Source organism: Sodiomyces alkalinus (assembly GCF_003711515.1).
Source record: "Sodiomyces alkalinus F11 unplaced genomic scaffold SODALscaffold_8, whole genome shotgun sequence".
Taxonomy (NCBI): Eukaryota; Fungi; Ascomycota; class Sordariomycetes; order Glomerellales; family Plectosphaerellaceae; genus Sodiomyces; species Sodiomyces alkalinus.
In genome coordinates, this window is record NW_021167086.1 from 285,688 (window position 1) to 306,218 (window position 20,531).

At 58.8% G+C, this 20,531-nt stretch overlaps 7 protein-coding genes across 7 annotated transcripts; 5 read left to right on the plus strand and 2 right to left on the minus strand.

The window, feature by feature from the left end:
* The first annotated feature begins 546 nt into the window (after positions 1-546).
* Positions 547-7,719, plus strand: SODALDRAFT_345455 (succinate flavo protein subunit). Its single transcript, XM_028613204.1, has 11 exons — positions 547-831; positions 981-1,210; positions 1,314-1,622; positions 1,716-1,998; positions 2,083-2,440; positions 2,575-4,036; positions 4,415-4,463; positions 5,209-5,282; positions 5,364-5,692; positions 5,749-6,972; positions 7,058-7,719. Exons 1-11 carry the CDS (start codon positions 693-695, stop codon positions 7,275-7,277), a joined length of 4,677 nt encoding a protein of 1,558 aa, XP_028464564.1. The 5' UTR covers positions 547-692; the 3' UTR covers positions 7,278-7,719.
* Positions 7,720-7,817: 98 nt separating this feature from the next.
* SODALDRAFT_352013 (xylose isomerase-like protein) lies at positions 7,818-9,507 on the plus strand (the record flags this gene model as incomplete). The annotated part of the gene is made up of 3 exons (XM_028613570.1): positions 7,818-8,837; positions 8,880-9,388; positions 9,423-9,507. The coding sequence occupies exons 1-3, from the start codon at positions 8,100-8,102 to the stop codon at positions 9,505-9,507; spliced, it is 1,332 nt and encodes a 443-aa protein (XP_028464565.1). The 5' UTR covers positions 7,818-8,099.
* A 1,072-nt stretch (positions 9,508-10,579) lies between these two features.
* SODALDRAFT_325351 (hypothetical protein) lies at positions 10,580-12,459 on the minus strand (the record flags this gene model as incomplete). The annotated part of the gene is made up of 4 exons (XM_028609974.1): positions 10,580-11,940; positions 12,197-12,220; positions 12,332-12,345; positions 12,446-12,459. 4 exons carry the CDS (start codon positions 12,457-12,459, stop codon positions 10,580-10,582), a joined length of 1,413 nt encoding a protein of 470 aa, XP_028464566.1.
* A 107-nt stretch (positions 12,460-12,566) lies between these two features.
* On the plus strand, positions 12,567-15,806 carry SODALDRAFT_314308 (fungal-specific transcription factor domain-containing protein; the record flags this gene model as incomplete). Its single annotated transcript, XM_028609258.1, has 3 exons — positions 12,567-13,239; positions 13,315-14,158; positions 14,315-15,806. The coding sequence occupies exons 1-3, from the start codon at positions 13,008-13,010 to the stop codon at positions 15,804-15,806; spliced, it is 2,568 nt and encodes an 855-aa protein (XP_028464567.1). The 5' UTR covers positions 12,567-13,007.
* Positions 15,807-15,901: 95 nt separating this feature from the next.
* SODALDRAFT_206574 (hypothetical protein) lies at positions 15,902-16,320 on the plus strand. The gene has a single exon (XM_028607244.1). The coding sequence runs from the start codon at positions 15,996-15,998 to the stop codon at positions 16,269-16,271; it is 276 nt and encodes a 91-aa protein (XP_028464568.1). The 5' UTR covers positions 15,902-15,995; the 3' UTR covers positions 16,272-16,320.
* A 48-nt stretch (positions 16,321-16,368) lies between these two features.
* SODALDRAFT_281386 (hypothetical protein) lies at positions 16,369-18,885 on the minus strand (the record flags this gene model as incomplete). Its single annotated transcript, XM_028608284.1, has 3 exons — positions 16,369-17,019; positions 17,113-17,910; positions 18,019-18,885. 3 exons carry the CDS (start codon positions 18,883-18,885, stop codon positions 16,369-16,371), a joined length of 2,316 nt encoding a protein of 771 aa, XP_028464569.1.
* A 767-nt stretch (positions 18,886-19,652) lies between these two features.
* Positions 19,653-20,351, plus strand: SODALDRAFT_281009 (RNA-binding domain-containing protein; the record flags this gene model as incomplete). Its single annotated transcript, XM_028608266.1, has 2 exons — positions 19,653-19,953; positions 20,023-20,351. The coding sequence occupies 2 exons, from the start codon at positions 19,653-19,655 to the stop codon at positions 20,349-20,351; spliced, it is 630 nt and encodes a 209-aa protein (XP_028464570.1).
* Positions 20,352-20,531: the final 180 nt, after the last annotated feature.

A 20,531-nucleotide genomic window follows, 5' to 3' on the forward strand; every position in this document is an offset into this window, starting at 1 on the left:
GACCTACATAATATAATACAGCTTCCCGTGGAGAAGTGCTTACGAATGACGAGTCCCAGCTTGGCCCTACCTTGGCAATAAGAGAGGAGAGAAAACTTCATCGAGGTACAGGAACATGCAGGTGTACGCGTCGCTAGGTACTTTCTAAGGGACGACCCAGACGTATTTGTACTGTCGTGGGTGAATTCCCGCCCTACGATGGACTTTTGCAATACGCAGTCGGTAATACCAACTTCGTACCTACCTTACTTTTTTATAGGAAGCGCATCATGTGTCGAGTGACAGTCACAATTGTGTAACCACTGAGGCAAGAGCCGAGACTGTGAGTAAGGTACCGGTGGGCTGTGTAGGTAGGTACACATTACGTTCCCTAAGGTACCCCCATCATTCGGTACGGCCGGGTCCCTGAAACAAGCAAGCTACCTTACCTTTGGTAGCCAAACTGCCCTGCCTGCAGCTCCTACCTACCTAGGTACCTCCCCCCCAGTGTCGCTCAAGAGAGGCCCCCAACCAACGGAATACTTCTTGCGACTTCACTTTCAACCATTCCCTTCTCCCTTCTCCCTTTTCCTCCCTTTTCCTTTCGTTCCGTTCTTCTCCTCTTCTCTTGTCGTCCTCTCTGTTCGTCACCCCCTTACTCTCGTCATCGCCATCAACGATCCTCCGAATTCTTGTCGGCAAGCCTGCTTGGTATGACTTCGTTCGCCGACGATAAGCCCCAGAATGGCTCCGCCCTGGCTCCAGGCTCTGACGTAGAGCTCCCCGCGCCCCAAACCAACTCGTCTTCCCCTCCTCCTCCTGGCCAAGCATTGACTGGCAAACAAGAGCATTGTAAGTCTCTGAATCTCTGGGTGTTTTAGGAGCGAGGGAATAGTTCGATTTGTTTATTTCTTTTTCTTTTTCTTCTTATTGTACTTTTTATTTGTTTCTCGTCGACTACTGAGACCGAATAACTTACTGATCGTCACATTTCCCCATAGACCTGAAGCGCGAACTCGTCTCCCACCAAGTCAAGTACGAGATACACGAGCTCAACTCCCCAACCGCACTCAAGCGATTCGGCGCCCCCTTCAAGTCCGACTATGGCGAGGTCTCTCCCTTGGATTCCGAACTCCCCGTCCTCCGTTACATTTTCGTTCACCATGTCCGCGACTTTCCCTTCCTCGATAAGGCTAGGGAGAAGGAGTTTTGGCAAGACAAGTTGCAAGTTGTACGTTGGATATAAATGTGCTCCCTGTGCTTCCTGTTCCGCTGGCCATTTTACTGGTTCTGCCCCCGAAACATACTGACCGTCCACGTTCTCCACGCTCCAGTTTCTCGAATCCTTTGCTACCAAACACATCTCCTCGTCCGAAGACCGTCTCGAGGAGACCAAACGACGCAAGCTGGCCATCAAGTGCCAGAAGCTTGTGGAACTCATGATGGTATCCGGTGTCAAGACCTCGTCTGGTTTCGAAGAGCGCATTCGCTTCTCCGAGATCGAGGTGGTCGACAGCAATGCCATCGACACCGGCGTTATGCATACCCTGCCCGAAGGCAACTACCTCAACGGCTGGGACGTCAACGTGGCTGGCGTGCGCACCGTGCAGATCAGGAAAACGATAAAACATCATAGACATGCTGTGAGTGCACATCGTATTGGACATATGGCAACATCTTGGTGCTCCACCCTTCCCTGAGAAACCAAGTTCACTTACGTTTCTTTTCTTGCTCAGGAGTACATGCTGCGCATCAAGAGGAAAGGTCAGCTCGAGTTCTTTGTCAGTCGGCGTTATGGCGATTTTGTCAAATTACAGAAGAGACTGCGCCTGGAGGTACCCGGGAAAGTCCTGCCCACCTTACCCAAGAAGAACAAGTCCAACACGACGACATCTGGCTTGTTTCCTGGCGTCACAGGTGGCCGGGACGACGATGCGTCTTCCGTGTCTTCGGTGTCGACGCAGCTCACCAATCTTGGAGTCGGCGAGAACTCGAACTCGCAGAACCTTACAGTGCAGGGTGAGCGGCAACCCCCTATACAGGACCGAGTGGCCGTAACGATCCATTCTGGTCTGGCTGACGCTGACACTGACGGGGGTACAGATCATCGACGACCTGGATCGATTTCTTCCACCGGGCGAGCCTCCCCACGCGCCTCGTTCGATAGCAGGAGGAGTCCAGCGCCTTTTATTGGGAAGAAGAGCGAATCCGTGACGCTCCGGCGGGAGGCGCAGAGAATCTCCCTGAGGGCGTTCCTCCGCTCTCTCCTCTCCAACCAGCAGATCGCGCGGAGCAAAGCGATGGAGGAGTTCCTCACGAGCGAACCAATCACGCCGACGGATGCCGACGTCGAAGACATCGCCAACCGGAAGGCGGCCGACGAGCAGCGGATGGAGGAGCAAAAGAAGTTTTACGAGATTGCGAGGAAACGCGCAGCCGAGCTTGACATATACATGGAAGAGTGAGGACCCCCCCCCCCCTTTTTTCTTCTTTTTTTTTCTTTTTTTTTTCTTCTTCTTTTCTTTTTTTCTTTTTTCTTCCCCCGGTATGGAGAGGGCTATTGTGCATGCTTACACAGGAAACGTTAAAAAACAGGTTTCGTCGCGACATCATCGAGCGGAACGGCCTGACCAAACTTTTCAAGGAGATCAAGGAGAAGTCGACGATTGAGGACCTGAGCATCCAATATCGAAAGTTCGCCGAGTGGCTGAGGATCGAGGTGGCCGCTACCATCTACCACCTCTTCCTTGCCGAGGACAATTCCCCCGAGCTGTTCGCCCAAGCCAAGAGGATCCACTCACTCATCCCGTACACGGTGATGAAGAACGTCATCAGGATCGCAAACCCGGCAGCGGTGATGTCCAGCGTGCTAGACATCTTCCTCGCACAGCCGTTCGGCACGCGGTCGCTGATGCAACGCATCTTCACCATGACCCTCCACGACGGCATCCGCAGCTTCCAGCGGTCGATCGACGGCCTCGCGGCCCGGATCGGGGATGACGTGTTGGTGCAGAAGCTGAAGGCGTACACGGATGCGGACGAGAGCGTCAAGGAGCTGATTCGCGAGGAGTCCATGGCCGAGGACATGGACATCATCGTGGTGATTCTGCGATCGGAGTACCTGGAGCCTGCCCTCACATCGGCGCAGATCGGGCGGTTGTACAATGCCTACGTGGCGTTCAACAGCGCGGTGGAGAACGTGGACGAGGAGCTGAAGCACGGCGCGCAGCTCTTTTCGAACCTCAAGCAGCTGCTGAAGCTCTACCTTCGGCAACGGGACAAGGCGATGATGCTGCAGCTCATCGAGGAGCCGGTCACGCTGCAGCTGTTCCGCGACCTGTTCACGATCTTCTACGAGCCGCTGGTGCGGGTGTACAAGTCGGCGAACGTGTACGACAGCGTCACGGATTTCGCCGTGTTCATCGACGACATGATTCAGGTGGTGGAGAAATGCCAGGAGCAGGATGCTTCGGCCGACCCGAACCAGACGGTGCAGAGCTTCATCGACCTCTGCCAGCGGCACGAGCACAACTTTTACAAGTTTGTGCACGAGGTGCACACGCACGACAACGGGCTGTTCGACCAGCTCATGGGCTGGATCGAGGGCATCCTGGAGTTCCTGCGCAAGGGGCCGATGAACGGGACGCTGAACGTCAACGCGCTGTTCGAGGGGGCGGTCAGCACGGGGGTGGTGGACAAGGAGAAAGTGATGGACGAGGCCAACCGGCTGATCGCGTGGCAGGAGGCGCGCAAGAAGTGGCACCAGGACAAGACGCGGCAGAAGATGGCGGCGGACGGGGTGGGGTCGGCGGACCACGTGCCGGGCAGCGGGGCGTTCAAGTCGTCGGACTTTGGGCTGGACCAGACGGACCTGGACGACATGGCGTACGACTACGACTCGGAGGAGGAGCAGGAGGCGGAGGAGGAGGACGACATGGACCCGATCTCGGCGGAGAGGCAGCGCAGGGCGAAGAAGAGAGAGCGGCTTCGTCGGCGGGCGGGCGAGCCTGAGAAGCCCGAGGTGTCGGAGGTTTATAAACTCCAAGACAACTTTCTGGTGATGCTGCGGCACGTCTTGGCCGAGTAAGAGAGTAGATGGGTGGGTAGAGGCCTTGCATGTTAGAGGTGGAGGGCTTTTCATGGGTTATTATACGTTGTCACCTGGAGTGCTAATAATGGCTATGAGTTTGCACATGGTTTGGACTGTTTTCACTGTGTTGAATGATTAATATGTCTATACAATCGTTCGTCTCGTAGGCTGGGTGATTCCTACAGGTACCTACCTACCTTACCTACCTAAGGTACTTCGGTACCTATAATACTTTGTACCTTTGATAAGTTGAAGGGGATGGAGTGACGTAGTGCGTAGACGAAGCCGTAGGTACCCTGGTACGTAGGTAAATCATGTATGTAGGTACCTACTTTGCAAGACAAGCATCTGATCCCCCGACTTCCAATATCCCGACGACCGAAACCGAGGGCATGTGGCTAGTGAAGCTGTGGGGTTGAAAAAAGACCTCTACGGAAGTCACGAAGGGGACGGGGCAGGCAGCGGGGAGGGGGGTGTTTCATTGTGGCGCACCGGCAACGCCCGGCTAATCATAAATTGTCTGATTGGCCAGAGATCACGAGCCAAAGTCGGGCCGGGCGAGCTTTCGACTCGTCTCTGTCATGAAAGACGAAAAGACGAAGGAGAGACCGAAAGGAACTTCCCAAACTTTCCCCGAACCGAACCTCGAGTCTTTCCCCCTACCTATCCGGTTCCTCCCCCGCCGTTTCTTCTGGTTCTTCTGTTTATTCTGGTTCTTCCTCTTTTCTGGTTGATGCTCGCAATTGAGCGATATTTCCATTGAGAATGGCATCTTCGATGGCGATGAGGAGACTTGCCGCCGCGCACAACGTACGTTTTTGTCCTTGTTGGGATTCTACCCCCGCGCCTTCTCCCGGGTGTGATGGGTAGATTAGATCATGGATGGATTTTTTTTATCTTGACTTGTTCTCTTTTCTTTCTTCCTTGCTAACCCGTTGGATTTGCTGTCGTAGTTCTCGCGGACGGCGAGGGGACAGTCTAGGTTCTTCTCATCCACACGACCGGTTGGTATGTCAGCCTCGGCCTGGGCGTCGGCCTCGGTCTTGATTCCTCCTTGCACCATTTCCGTCTTGCTTTTTTCGACAGTCAACATTCGTTGGACGACTGGATCATCGACTGACCACTTTTCACGAAAACAGCTCGGGTCATTGCGAATGGCCCTGTGCGCGCAAAGGAGGCATCGCCTTTCGTGAGCAACAAGTACGCCGTCATTGTGCGTCAACCACCTATCCCATTGTTTCCGCGATTCGCTTCCCCCAAACCAAACAGTATTTAACGATTCCACTTCCCACAGGACCACGAATACGATGCGATCGTCGTCGGTGCCGGTGGTGCGGGTCTCCGAGCGGCCTTCGGTCTCGCCGAGGCTGGCTTCAACACGGCCTGTATCTCCAAACTCTTCCCCACCCGTTCCCACACCGTCGCTGCGCAGGGCGGCATCAACGCCGCGCTCGGAAACATGCACGAGGACGACTGGAGGTGGCACATGTACGATACCGTCAAGGGGTCCGACTGGCTTGGCGACCAGGACGCTATCCACTACATGACCCGGGAGGCGCCGGCTTCGATTGTCGAGCTCGAGAACTATGGGTGCCCTTTCTCCCGGACGGAGGACGGCAAGATGTAAGTCGAGAGAGAGAGAGGAGGAGAAGCAGCCAGCTGACAAACGATCAACACAGCTACCAGCGTGCCTTTGGCGGGCAATCGAAGGACTTTGGCAAGGGCGGTCAGGCCTATCGATGCTGCGCCGCCGCTGATCGAACCGGCCACGCCCTCCTCCACACGCTCTACGGCCAGTCTCTCCGCCACAACACCAACTACTTCATCGAGTACTTTGCGCTCGACCTGATCATGCAGGACGGCGAGTGCCGCGGTGTTCTCGCGTACAACCAGGAGGACGGCACCCTGCACCGGTTCCTGGCCAACAACACGGTCCTGGCCACCGGCGGCTACGGCCGTGCCTACTTCAGCTGCACGTCGGCCCACACCTGCACCGGCGACGGCATGGCCATGGTGGCGCGTGCCGGCCTGCCCAACCAGGACCTCGAGTTTGTGCAGTTCCACCCTACGGGCATCTACGGCGCCGGCTGCCTGATCACCGAGGGCGCGCGTGGCGAGGGCGGCTACCTGCTCAACTCGGAGGGCGAGCGGTTCATGGAGCGGTACGCGCCCACGGCCAAGGACCTCGCGTCGCGCGACGTGGTGTCCCGGTCGATGACGATGGAGATCCGCGGCGGCCGCGGCGTGGGTGCGGAGAAGGACCACATCTTCCTGCAGCTCAGCCACCTGCCGGCCGAGGTCCTCCACGAGCGTCTCCCCGGCATCTCGGAGACGGCGGGCATCTTCGCGGGCGTCGACGTGACCAAGCAGCCCATCCCCGTGCTGCCGACGGTGCACTACAACATGGGCGGCATCCCGACGCGGTACACGGGCGAGGTGGTCACGGTGGACGACAAGGGGCAGGACAAGGTGGTGCCGGGCCTGTTCGCGTGCGGCGAGGCGGCGTGCGTGTCGGTGCACGGGGCCAACCGGCTGGGGGCCAACTCGCTGCTGGACCTGGTGGTGTTCGGCCGGGCCGTGTCGCACACGATCCGCGACAACTTCACGCCGGGCCAGAAGCTGAAGCCCATGGAGGCGGACGCGGGCGCCGAGCACATCGAGGTGCTGGACCAGGTGCGGACGGCGGACGGGTCCAAGAGCACGGCGGAGATCCGGCTGGCGATGCAGAAGGCCATGCAGACCGAGGTCAGCGTGTTCCGGACGCAGGAGAGCTTGGACGAGGGCGTCCGGCTGATGAAGGAGATTGATGCCATGTTCCCACAGGTGGGCATCAAGGACCGGAGCATGATCTGGAACTCGGATTTGGTGGAGACTCTGGAGTTGAGGAACCTCTTGACTTGCGCGTACGTTTCGGGCCCTCCCCTCTTTTTTCTTCTTTTTTTTCTTTTCTTCTTTTTCTCTCTTGGTGAGACTAACGATAACAACCAGGATCCAAACGGCCACTTCTGCCGCCGCTCGCAAGGAGTCTCGTGGTGCCCACGCGCGCGAGGACTACCCCGACCGCGACGACGAGAACTGGATGAAGCACACGCTCTCGTACCAGAAGGAGCCGCACGGCAAGGTCGAGCTGTCGTACCGCGGCGTCATTCATAACACGCTAGACGAGAATGAGTGCAAGCCTGTTCCTCCGTTCAAGCGTGTGTACTAAATTCATTGGGGAAGAATGTCGGGGGGGAGAGACACAAGAGCAAGAGGCCACAAGCCACAAAAGTAGGTGTTATTTGCACAAGGGACGTACAAGACTTTCCTCCCTCCCTAGGTCCTGTCGGGGGGAATCGTCCATGATACCACGGAGAGGTGGGGGATGGTCAGGGCTTGAGGCCTGGCATCGGATTTGGCTTGGGAAGATGGGAGGGCCAAAGTGTATCTTAAAGAGTCGGATTTATTCTGCATTGGCTCTGGTGTTAGATGTCCGTGTCCGTGTAAAGAAAGGGGAAAGATTAAAATATTCAGTGTCAGTTCAGTTTGATTTGGTCCATGTTCTACGGTCTACGTGATATATCGTGATATATCATGATTGCAGGATATATGATTCCAACTCGGGCCTTGGAGGATGCAAATAGTGACAACAAGAACGACATGATCAGGTGACTCGTGCCCCGTGACTTTGGTTCTTGCCTCGTGCCTCGTGACTGTGGTTCTTGCCTTGTTCTACCAAGGACGTTCCTCTTTTCTTCCCGTTCCTTCCCTCTTCTACTCTCTCGTCTTTCAGATCCCACTCCTCTGAGGCATCTCTTTGGCCTTTTCTCTTCCTCACAACATGGCCGTCTCCTAAAATAAAAAGCCCACACCTGATCAGGTTCCTCATCTCTGTATCTTGGAGTTCCATCCAAGGCTGGCTGGCCGCCTTTCTTCGTGGTGGACTACAGGAGACTGAAGGGCTCTCATCTTTCCGACCTTTTTTCTTTCCTTTCCTTTTCTTTTCTTCTCTTTTCTTTTTCCCCATCTCTCCCTCAGCAGAACAACCATAATGGCGCCCAGAACCCTCACCAGAATCGACTCAGACTCGAGCGACTCGTCCTCCCTCTCGATCCCCCCCAAGATCGAACCCCCGGAGATCGTCTACTTCCCCGCCATAGCAACCATGTCCCTCGGCGCCCCAGGCGTGCACGCCCTGCCCAAGAAACTCGCCGCGGCCGCCCTCCACGGATTCCGCGCCGTAGAGCTCTACTGGGACGACCTCCTGCACTTCACCCAGGGCACCGCGGGCGGCGTCAGCGCAGACGACCTGCGCAGCGCAGCGGGCGCGATCCGAAAACAGTGCGTCGACCTCGGGCTCCGCGTCCTCGCCCTCCAGCCGTTCCGCGGCTTCGACCTCCTCGCGGACCGCACGGCGCGGCACGACCGGCTCGAGGCCTTTCAGCTCTGGCTCGACGTCGCGGCTATTCTCGACACGGACGTCATCGTCGTGCCTGCGTCGTCGGCGTTCGATGGCGACGTGACCAACACTACGACCACCGGTGGGCGTGGCACAAGTTCAACGACGGGTAATGGCACGAGTGATGCGACGTATACCCGCCTCGCGGTCCGCAACCTGCGCGTCCTCGCCGACGCGGCCCGCGCGCGGACGGACCGGCCCCCGCTTCTTGGCGGCCCCGTGCGCATCGCGTTCGAGAACCGCTGCTTCGCGCGCCATGTGCAGTCGTGGGCTGACGCGTGCACTGTCGTGGAACTGTGCGGCCGCGCCAATGTGCTCTGCCTCCCGGACGTATTCCACATCATCGCCGCCGACGGTGGGGGATCGGCCTAGTTCGCCGACAGCCTCGCCCTCCTCCGCAGGCGCGTGCCGCGCCACCGCGTCCCCTTCGTGCAGGTCTCCGACGCGGCGGAGATGGATGCCGACGATCCGGGCCTCGTGGCGGCGAAGGCGCGGGGGGAACCGGCGCGGTTGTTCTGGGCGAGGAGACGGCGATTGTTTCCCTTCGAAGGGTGCCTCCCGCTCGACCACGCGTTGCGGGCGCTCACTTCGGAGCCGGATCAGGACGCCGGGGCCCCCGGGGTGGGGTACAAGGGGTTCATCTCGATCGAGGTGTTCAGCGAGGAAGGGGACGGGGTGGAGGGGGAGTTGGTGGAGCGGCTGGCGTTTCGCGCGCGCGAGGCGTGGGAGACGACGGTTGTCAAGATGGGCTGGGCGGGGCGCGCGGACGTGGTGCACCCTGTGGCGAAGGGACAGCTGGGGATTGCGTTGCGGGAGGTTCGGCGGGAGCAGGAGGTAGCTGAGAGGGCGCGGGAGGTTGTTGTTGCGGGTTTGCAGAGGCGGTGCGTGGTTGATGTGGACGAACAGTTTGTTGAGTCGTTCTCTAGCCGGGTGTGGAGTTCCCGGCATGACGTTGCGATTGTCGACCCGGTCGAGGAACGGCATGCGCAGGAGGCTGTGAAGGTACGCGCTCGAGGGGCGATGGCGAAGCGGACGCTGGCCAACTGGGAGAGGACGTTTGAGCCGCAGGACGGGGAGTACTTGGGTCATATTCGTGGGGAGGGCGACAGCAGTTCCGATGAGTCTTTTTTGTCTGACGAGAAGGATGGACAGGAGGGAGACAAGAAAAAGAAGAGGAAAAACATGAACATGGCAGCGGCAGCAAAGGCCATGGAACCGCTCCTCCGAGCGCGATACGAAGCATCCGTCCAAGCGGCGCGCGACAAAGCACACAGCAAGAGAAACGAGAAAATCGGACCGAACGAGTTCAACGACGCGGAAAAGCACAAGAAGACGAGAGAGCCAAAGTGGACCGACATGGTCTCCATCCCGGGGTCTCCCGTGGACCCGGCCCTGGCGCGGGCCTACGACGAAGCGGCGGCGACCAAGGACGCGGCGAAGCGGGCTCTGGGACGGCGCATCGCGGCGGGGTCGGGGTTCTACGGGCTCCGATGGGAGGGGATCCAGGAACGGACCAGGCAGCTCGCGGCTGCGGTGCCGGTGCCCCGGCATGAAGACGCGCGGTTCCCTCCGCTTGGGGTGTCGACATCCCCTGCCTCGTCTGAGTCGACGGATTTGTTCGATATGCATGTGCTCTTCCAGATGCCTGATGAGTCTCTGGAGAGTTCGAGTTCGGAGGGTGCTTCCACTTCTTCGTCTAGTTTGTTGGACACTGGTAGTAGTAGTAGTGGGGGTGAGGAGGGCGGGGAGGGTGTGGTCGTGTTCGACAGCTACGCCGAGGATGCGCCTCTTCTCCCCAATGCGCAGGTGGCGGGGGTGGACACGGTGCCTCTGGGGTCAAGAAGCGTATAACAACACGAGAGGAACTGATGAGAATCGCTCAAGAGGGACGAAGTAAGAGGGACGAAGTGTTGAGAGCCATTTCAGCTCTGACTTCGTTTCCGCAAATAGGAAACAAATAAAAAAAGGGGTATCCTCCAAAAATAAAACGGCATCATGACCAAAACCTCCCTGTCGTCGCGCTGCCATTGCATCCAAAGCCAACAACTCCCCCCTCCTCTTGCTCCTCCCCCTCAGTACTCCTGATACAGCTTCATAATACCAGCGCGCATATTCGTCCGGCTTTCCCGCTCCGCTCGAATCTTGATCTCCAGCGCCACGACCCGGTCCTGCAACTGCGCGATCTTCTCGTCCTTCTCCCTCAGGAGCTCCCGCACAACGTCCCGGCTCCTGGCCAGGCCGTGGGCGCGCGCGACCTGGCGGTCCAGCGCCTCGCGGACGGAGCGGGCCACGGCCGGTGGGATGGGCTGGCCGCTGAGCAGAGTCGTGATCTCGTCCCTGAGCTCGACGTCGGCCGTGTCGTGGGCCCTGTGGTGTTGTTGTTGTTGTTGTTGTTGTTGTTGTTGTTGTTGTTGTTGCTGCTGTTCGTGCCCGGGACCTGCGGGCGTCGCGACTTGCTTCCTGCGGGTTGCGGTGGGCGTGAGCATGGGAGACGGGAGGCCGGTTGTCGAGGAGGGGGTCGCGGTGGCTGTGGGAGGGGCCGCCTCCCCCCCGTCAGTGCTTTTCCGTTTGGCTTTAGGGGTGGTAAAGAGCGTCCGCGCCGTGGGGGGGTTCGGCTGTTTGGGTGGCGCATCTTCTCTCGGTTTTACATGGGAAGCGCTGATAGTTGCCGATGACGACGATGATGATGTAGTCGGCGCTGCGGGGGTTGAGATATGGGCACCCATGCTGGGACCGGTCTTTTGCAGCTTTTGGGCGCTGCGTTCAACGGCTTCGATCATTTGCCGCTCTTCGTCGGACGAGCCGTCTCCGATGTAGTCCTCCTCGAACTGGACCCTCTTCCTCTTCTGGCTGGCTCTCGTTGTTGGTGGTGCGGGGGCCTTTCCCGCTTGATGCGCGTCCTGCGCACTTGAGCCCGCCTGCTGCGCATCACTGGCAGGGGCCGGTAGTTGGGTGCTAGTCGTCTTGGGAGACTTGGGGAAAAAGTCGCGCATGGTCTTGGTCTTCTTACGAGGCGACGTGCTTTGGGCAGTAGATGTGGCCGTGGTCGTGTCAGGGGTCGCTACCTCGGACTGGTTCTGGTTCTCGGAGAGCTGTCGTACTCGTGCATCTTCCTCCCACAAGAAAAAGTCGCAGTCGCGACAGCGATAAAACGATCTTCCCTTGTTCGGACCCCGCTTCTTGACGGTGTAGGGACTGAGTATCCTGCGGGGGTCGCAGTTGCAAAGCCACTGTCCCCTGTCATAGACGCCGTTGATGCGTTTCTTCCGGGACGGGGTGGAAGGGTTTGAGGTCTGGGACTTGCCATGGGCGGAGAAGAGACGACCGCGAGCCATTGGAGGTTGGGTCTTGGGTCTTGGGTCTTGGGTCTTGGGGGTTGCCTGGGAGATGTAGATGAGGCGTTGCGATGATGTTGAGAATACGCCAGGGGATACTGGAAGCGGTAAGCGAGATGATTCTGAATTAGTCCATGGGTTGAGAAGATAAGACAGAGGGATGAAGTAAGAAGAGAATGTGTGATGAGAGGGTGAGAGGGAAATGAGGAGAGAGAGGTGAAGTGAGGGTGAAGGTGAGCCCAAGGTCATGGGTCCCATGTGGGTGGCTGGCTGGTCTCAACGGGCAACGGGCACGGCGGCAACGGGCAACGGCGGCAACGGTGTGGCTGGTGGCTGGGCAACGTGTGTACGTACGGTTTCCGTACGGAGTACGGCATACTTAGGTACGTGTACAGTCTGTGCTCCTTCTTTGTTTTGGAGGTGGCGGGTAATTGTGGAGAGTGAGTGAGAGAGCGGCACGGATATCGTGCCGTGCCTTATGGTACGTACATATTGTCCGCCTTCTGTAATTTCCGTCATGTACATAGTATGCACGTCACTACGGATACGGATCGCTTGTAGGATGTTGTACGTGTAAGTACCTCTGTAAATAAGGTACCTTACTCAGTACTCCACATGTCTAGTCAGCACCGCACCGCCCTGAGAATTCTGCCGAGCCCCGAGCTCCATTCAAGGCTCGATGCCCCGCTCTCGACTTCTACTTCTCGCTTCTCACATCTCTCAAGCCTCACGTTACTATCATTCATCTTCACTCTCTTCATCCCCTTCAGCCGCCTTAGTCCACCATCTATTCCCGTGTATTATCTTTTCTCATCCCTTTCTGCCTACATTTTCTTCTACGTCGCCCGTTCAATTCAATGTCCAGGCAAGAGCCACATCGAAACCTCCTCCACACCATCCAACTTCTACGCTACCTTACTCGGGCTCGCCGTTGACCGTTTCGTTTTGCCAACCCACACAAAAGTGTTTCTTGGCCCAGCTCACCGTCGCATTATACCAGTCACCGTTTTCCCTTCTCGGACGGACCGTTGATTACCTCATCCCTTCACTCATGATCTCGACAGCATAGCGACAAGACAAGTTCCAACAAAAACACATCCCAACGCAACATAGAGACAGAGAAGAAAAGAAAGAAAGAGACAAGAGACCAACCTCAACCTCACCCATGGTCGACTCCAGAACCCAGTTAACGCCCGACCTCTCCATCGATGACCTGACTCCCGAAGAGGCCAATCGAATCATCCATTCGCATCGCAAGGTCCGCTACGGCACCGCCTGCTGGCCCTGTCGCCGACGCAAAGTCAAATGTGACAACCAGCAGCCGTGTGAGAACTGCGTGAGACGCGACCACCCCCAGCTCTGCTCCTACAAGCCGAACCGCTCCGCCTCTTCCAAGAGTTCTTCCGCTCACCCTGCTTCCGCACCTCCCTCTGCTTCTGGTGCCGGTGCCGGTCCCTCGTCTTCTATAGCAGCTCCCGCTACTGCCGGACCTGCCGGTACTGCCATTACTGCTCCTACTACTACGGTAGCTGCCGCCTCTTCCTATTCCGCCGACGACCATGCACGCAAGCCTAAACGCCCGCATTCCCCAGACTCCCCATCCGAGTCCGTCACCACTCTCCCTCCCGCCCACCGCCATGCCAGCTGGCCGCCCCGTGCCATGACCATGGCCGGCGTCGACGACGCCGAGGCCCCCGAGAGCGCCACCCGCTATCTCGGCTACAACAGCATCCCCTCCCTCCTGCGCGAGCAGTCATCGTCCCACGACCATCAGCACACCAGCGACATCCGCCAGCACATGCGCTCCATCCTCGGCCTCGACACCTCCGCCCCTTTCCCCCTCATGTCCTCGCGCCACCTCGACGCCCTGACCCGCGAAATCTGCTCCGAGCTGCCGTCCGACCGCGAGGTCATGAAGCTCTTCCGCACCTACAAGGAGACCCCGCAGCAGTTTTGGGGCTTCGTCGTCGACATGGACGACCTCGAGTCCCAGCTCATGGTCTACCTCGAGGACCGCGCCCGCAACGCCCACAGCGCCACCAAGACCCCGCGCCCCGTCTCGGCCTCGTGGCTCGCCATCCTCTTCGCCGTGCTCGCCGTCGGCTCCCAGTACCACGACTCGCCCTACCACATCCGCACCCGCGACTCGCAGAAATACATCCAAATCTCCTTCCACTTCCTCCGCCTCGGCAACTTCCTCCTCCGCCCCACCTTCGATTCCATCCAGGCCCTGCTCCTCACCAGCTTCGTGCTCCTCAACGACATGAAGGCCGAGGCCTCCTGGGCCCTCCTCGGCCTCACCTGCCGTCTCGCACAGTCCCTCGGCCTCCACCGGCCTGCCTTGCCCTCCCACGACGACAGGGATGATAGGCACCGAGAGAGAGACGGGGAGAGAGGGGGGGAAAGAGAGGGGGAAAGAGAGAGGGAAAGAGACAGAGACAGGGACAGACACAGAGACAGGGACAGACGCAGAGACAGGGACAGACACAGAGACACAGACGACCTGTCACCGGACGTCAAGTCGAGGGACTGGATCCGTCGCAAGCTGTGGTGGACCTGCGTCTGGCACGACACCCTGACCTCCCTCTCCTTCGACCGCTCCCCCGTCACCAATTTCCTCTGCTGCCCCATCCCCACCGCCGCCCCGCCCGAGGCCGGCCACTTCAGCTACCTCGAGACCATGTACCACCTCTGCCAGATCATCTCGACCCGCCTCAACCCGGACATCACCACCACCGTCTCCTACGACCAGATGGTCGACAACTACCAGGCCGTCGAGTCCCTGCGCGCCAAGGTCGCCGACCACCTCCGCTGCAAGGAGCACTGCAAGTCCGCCATCGACCGCCTCCAGTTCTACGGCATCCGTCTCCACACCGCCTTTATCATCTCCGTCTGCTGCCGTCCGGCCCTGCACCGCGACTGCCACCAGCTCACCCCGGCCCAGAAGAAGTTCCTCGCCGAAAAGTGCCGGGAGAACCTCATCGAGACCGTCCGCATGTTCCTCGCCATGCATCAGCTCTCCGTCATCCCCACCCGCAGCTGGGCCTACACCTACCACGGCCTCTCCTCGGCCCTGCTGCTGGGCATCCTGGGCGAGACCAAGTCGAGCCCGGACGTCCGCCAGCTGCAGGGGGATCTCATCGCCGCCCTGTCCGCCACCGCCGTCAAGGAGCAGACCTCCTCCTCCTCCTCTTCGTCGCCCGGCCCGCACGTCCCTCATACCGACAAGGACATTGAGCTCTCCGGGCCGCTATGGCGCGCCCTCACTGCCCTCAAAAACATTTACGAGCACGGCTCCGTCGTTGGTTCAACGGCAGCCGCCGCCGCCGCCGCCGCCGCCGCCGCTACCGTGAAGAGAGAGTCCGATTCCGGTAGCGGACTTCCGAGTGGGGCCGGGACGCCTCTTCCCCCGCACCACCAGCATCACCACCACCACCCCGGCGCACTAGCATTAGCACTAGGACCACCAGCTTCCTTCTCCTCGGGGCTACCCGGCGGAGGCGGCACCACCACCACCAACAACAACATGCTGCCCATGTCGCACCGAACCGCGTTCCCAGGCCTCGACCCTCACCAGGACGCAGCCCTCGCCATGGCCGAGATGCAGCAGAACGGAATTCCGCTACATCAACAACAACAACAACAACAACAACAACAACAACAACAACAACAACAGCAGCAGCAGCAGCAGCAGCAGCAGCAGGGCCAGGAACAAAACTTTGGGGCCTACCCTCCCGCTCCCGGCACCCTGATGGCCAGCGGCGCCGCCGAGACCCCCGGCGTCGGCGCCTTGGACACCAACATGGCGAACCCCGACCCGTCGACGTACATGTCGCCGCTGGACCTGTACGACTCCATCTGGTGGGAGTCGCCTGATCCGTGGAACTCGGGGCTCGATTCGTTGAATTTCGATTTCGTGGCGCAGCCGCCGCCGGGACAGCCGCAGCAGCAGTATTACTTTTGATCTGCTCTCCCTTCTTCTCTCTCCGGAGCTGTCTGCGTGTGTGTATATCCTGCGGAGGGGGATTCATGTGTTGCGGATTTATCGACTGTCGCTATATCAGTCGCTATATCAGTCGCTATATCATCATCTTATACCTTTTGGTTTGTCAGCTACGGTGTTTGGTCGGGGGGAGGGATCATTATTTAGGGGATGGCAGGCCTGGCAGGGTACGCCTTTTTTGGTTATTTTTCTTCGATTTATATGAGCCTTTTTATGCCCCTTTTTTATGCAGGGATGAGCCAGGATTGTCTGATTTCTGCTTTCCCCATCAAGATTTGGACGAAAAATACAAGAGATGAGAATCATCGCAGGAGCAAACCCCCAATTCCGTTCTTATTGTTTTCTTCTTTCCATTGCGCAGATAGAAATACAAGCAAAGTGAAGAGGGTATATCAAGCCAGAAGCAATAAGAAGAGCCGAATATAGACAACTGGCCCCAAAGTAATAAACAAGGCCTGTTAGACCCCGACCCAACGAAGAGAAACAAAAGGGGAAAAAAAGAAAGAAGACTGGAGCCAAAACCTCACACCTCATAGTAATAATCCTCATCCAACCCCTCCCGACTCGGCACGACCCCCGCCCCCAGAGGCGGCCCCGCATACGCCGCATCGACGCGCACGTTCAGCAACCTGATCTTGAGCCCATACTCGCTCACCAGCCCGACGAGCTTGTTAGTCTCCGCCGTGATGGGCGCCTGGTTCAGCAGCATGAGCAGCCCGTCCAGCCACTCGGACGCGACGCTGTGGTCGAGCGGGAACAGCGTCAGCACGGGTGCTTCGCGTACTTCGCGTACTTCGCGCGGTTGGTTCGGCGACTGTGCGCCTGCGTCGGCGGCAGTAGCCGTCTCGGGAGGGTGGGCGTAGCTGAAGACGGTGATCTTGGTCGTGGACGTCGGGGGCGCGGTTCCGGCCGGGAGAGCGTGGCCCTTGTTGTTGTTGTTGTTGATGGTGCTGTTGCCGCTGGCGGCGCTGCGGGCGTCGGGCGCCGCGGTGCCCTCGCTGGGGCCGGTGACGTTGGAGACGACGGAGCTGATGGTGGTGAGGTCGACTTTCTCGGCGAGGACGTCCAGGGCGGGGTCCTGCGGCGGGCGGGTCTCGAAGTCGTCGTAGTGCAGGAAGCGGCGGTTGTGGGAGAGGCGGGCGAAGCGCCACGGTGTTGGGGTGTAAAGCCGCCTCTTGGGTTGTTGTTGCTGCTGCTGCTGCTGTTGTTGTTGTTGTTGTGACGACGGTTTGTTTCCATTGTTGCTGGTGCTGCTCCCGCCGTTGACAGCCGAAGAGGAGGAATCGTCGCGGTTATGCGTCGCCGTTGCCGTCGCCGCCGTCGTCGTGGGCTGGGTGTCGCGACGGGGCATGGGTTTGGAGAACCATGACCCCTGCAAAAGACAGCGGATCCTCTGCTCCTTGACGAACTGCAGGGCTTCCTGTCTGAGCTCGTCCCGGACGCGGAAGAGATGCTGGCCCCACTGGTCCTCGAACGAGAGCTCGAGGAGGTCCATCTGCAGCTCGCGGAGCCGGCCGCAGTCGTATTCCTGCAAGTCCTCCTCCACCTCGGCGACGTCTTTCGTCCGCGGGGCCTGGCCGACCACCTGGTCGACGAGGATGCGCACCAGCTCGACCACCTTGTCAAAGTCGGCCTGCTCGGCGCCCGTGGCCTTCCACACGCGGAACAAGGCCAGCAGGGTGGCGGTGTGCAGCCTCGACCACTGGAGGAGCAGCGGCCGGAAGAGCTTGTCGCTGTTCTTGGTCCCGTCCAGGCCTTGGAACCCCTTAAGGTCCTCGGCCTCGGACTTGTCGACCTCGAAGTGCTCGTACAGGACCATGGTCACGGCCAGGCTCGCCCGCGCGATGGGGCAGCGCTGGTGGAGCGGCTTGGTCGACTGCTCGAGGAGCATCTTCTGGAACCGGTCCTCGTTCTTGCGCACGTAGTCGGTCAGGTCCATCATGCCGAGGAAGCCGGTCACTTCGAACTCCTGGGCGGGGCTTTCCGTTTCGAAACCCAACCTCCTCCATTTTTCCGGGTTATGGCGTCGGCTTCCTTTCCTCGCTCCCTCGGTTGGTTCGTCTGACTTTGGCGGCGGCGGCGGTGGTGCGGTAACTGCTGATACTGCTGCTGTCGATGTTGCTGTTTTTGTCGTTGTCGTTGCTGCTGCTGCTGCTGCTGCTGCTGCTGTCACCGTTACTCCACCCGGAGGTTGTCTGTCCGGCGCGCTGGCGAGGTGTAATCCCTTCAGACCACGCCGGTGTTCGGCCCGCTCCACATCGACCCTCACGTCCCTCCACTTCCTCAGCAGCATCTTCGTCAAGGACTGAAACTCGAGCAGCGGGTGGGCGAGATCCTGCAACGCCGAACTCTGCAATAGGTCATACACCGCCTTGATGAGTCCCAAATCTTGCAACCGCTTGATGAACTTGGACCAGTCCTCCGTCGAGGAGGAACCTCCCCTGCCCGCCGTCGTGGTCGGGGCCGCAGCAGCAGCAGCAGCATCCCCCGAGACCACATCGCGTATGAGAGCATTAATGAGCATCAGGGCGTTACCGCACAGGGCGTGGTCGGCGGACCGCAGCTGGGCGATGACGTGCTCGAAGAACTGGGGGTAGACGGCGACGGCAGGCTTGAGGGCGCGGAAACCGAACGAGCCCGGGACGGCGGGGACGGCGCCGCGGCTGGTGCTGGACTGCGAGTGGCTGACGAGGGCCACTAGAATGGACATGGCGCCGCGGAGGATGTTGACGAGCGGGTTGGTGACGATGAGCTCGACGATGCGCTCGACCAGGTCCCCGGCGGCGGGACCCTCGAAGATATCCCATCCCATGTCCACCTCCAGTAACCTCGTCAGGCTCTGGAGGGAGTAGGCAAGCGTGTTCCCGCCGTTGGTCATGATGAGGCGTCGAAGGAGGACGAGGCCGCCGGAGGAGATGAAGACGTCTGCGAAGGCCGGGTCGTTGATGGAGGACTGAAGTTTGAAGACTGCCATTTTCCGGGCAACATCCTCGTCGCTCGCGAGCCGCGACAAGAGCGCGGGGATATCTGCCTGGTCCATGGCAGGCTATAAGGTGTCCACCAGAAAGACTACTGGATATTCTTGTTCTCTGGGTGATAAGACGCCGTAATGAGTCGAGGGGAGAGCCGGGATGGAAGGGTCGAGGATGATATCGTGGTGGAAAGGCGGCTTTATCGGCGGAGGAATTGGAAGTGTATGGGAGATATCGTCGTCGTGGAGCACCGTATTGTCTTCTTTTCGTTCAGCTGTCTTCCTGAGTGTAACGGTGACGGCGTTATTAAAATTATTATTATCCGATGGATCATGCAGTGTGATGGTGTTGAGAAGGACGATGTGAAGAAGGTACGCGATACAAAAAAGTCCAGGGGTAAGGCGACGCGGCGATAGCGATAGGCCAGTAATTGTGATTGGTCAATCAGGCCCAGAGCTACTCCCCGCGTTTTGAGTGGGGTCTTCCAAGATTACAAATCAGCCACAAGAACATGTCTCAGCCACGGACCGCTTACAGGTTACGTAACCAAGAGGTGGCGTAAAGCTACCTGTATGAATTTCTTCCTTGCTCCGTCGAGTCGCGATCCTTTGCTCTTGTAACTTTCTACCATCTCCATAACCCATCTCACCTTTGATAAGAGGGCAAGTTCGCTCATTCAACTCGCGCACCATTCTGCCCTTGCCCGAAAAGCGAGAGAATCTACGTTTTTTTATATTTATTATTACCATTCCTCTTCCATTCTCCGCAACAACCACATCTACGTTCAAGAGACGGCCACGTCCAATCCATCCGCATAATCCCCAAGGTATCCAACATGGCCAACTTCCTCGCCTCCATCTTTGGCACCGAGCTCGACAAGGTCAACTGCTCCTTCTACTTCAAGATCGGCGCCTGCCGCCACGGCGACCGCTGCTCGCGCAAGCACGTCAAGCCCTCCTACAGCCAGACCATCCTCATGCCGAACCTGTACCAGAACCCGGCCCACGACCCCAAGAACCGCATGAACCCGAGCCAGCTGCAGAACCACTTTGACGCCTTTTACGAGGACATTTGGTGCGAGCTGTGCAAGTACGGCGAGCTCGAGGAGCTAGTCGTCTGCGACAACAACAATGATCGTGCGTCAGCCTTCCCTTCCCCTTGCCTCCTTACATGTCCTACTAACACAATTTAAAAAAAAAAAAAAGACCTCATAGGAAACGTCTACGCCCGCTTCAAATACGAAGACTCGGCCCAGAAAGCCTGCGACGACCTCAACTCCCGCTGGTACGCCGCCCGCCCCATCTACTGCGAGCTCTCGCCCGTCACCGACTTCCGCGAGGCCTGCTGCCGCCTCAACTCGGGCGAGGGCTGCGTCCGCGGCGGCTTCTGCAACTTCATCCACCGCAAGGACCCCTCCGAGGAGCTCGACCGCGAGCTGCAGCTCAGCACCAAGCGCTGGCTCAAGGACCGGGGCCGCGACGAGCGGAGTCCCTCGCGGTCGCCCACCCCGGAGCCTGCTAGGAGACGGCACTGACAAATGAGTTGAATCGATGGATGACATATTGCTGTTACTACTGCTGTTACTACTACTACCTGTCTCTCCAGTGGGCAGAAAAGAAAAGGGAAAGGGAAGACGATGTATTCATGTTGCATGGGGAAGAAGGACCTCAAAGAAGCAAGGACGAAACCAAAGGATGGTCACATCACCCCCCCC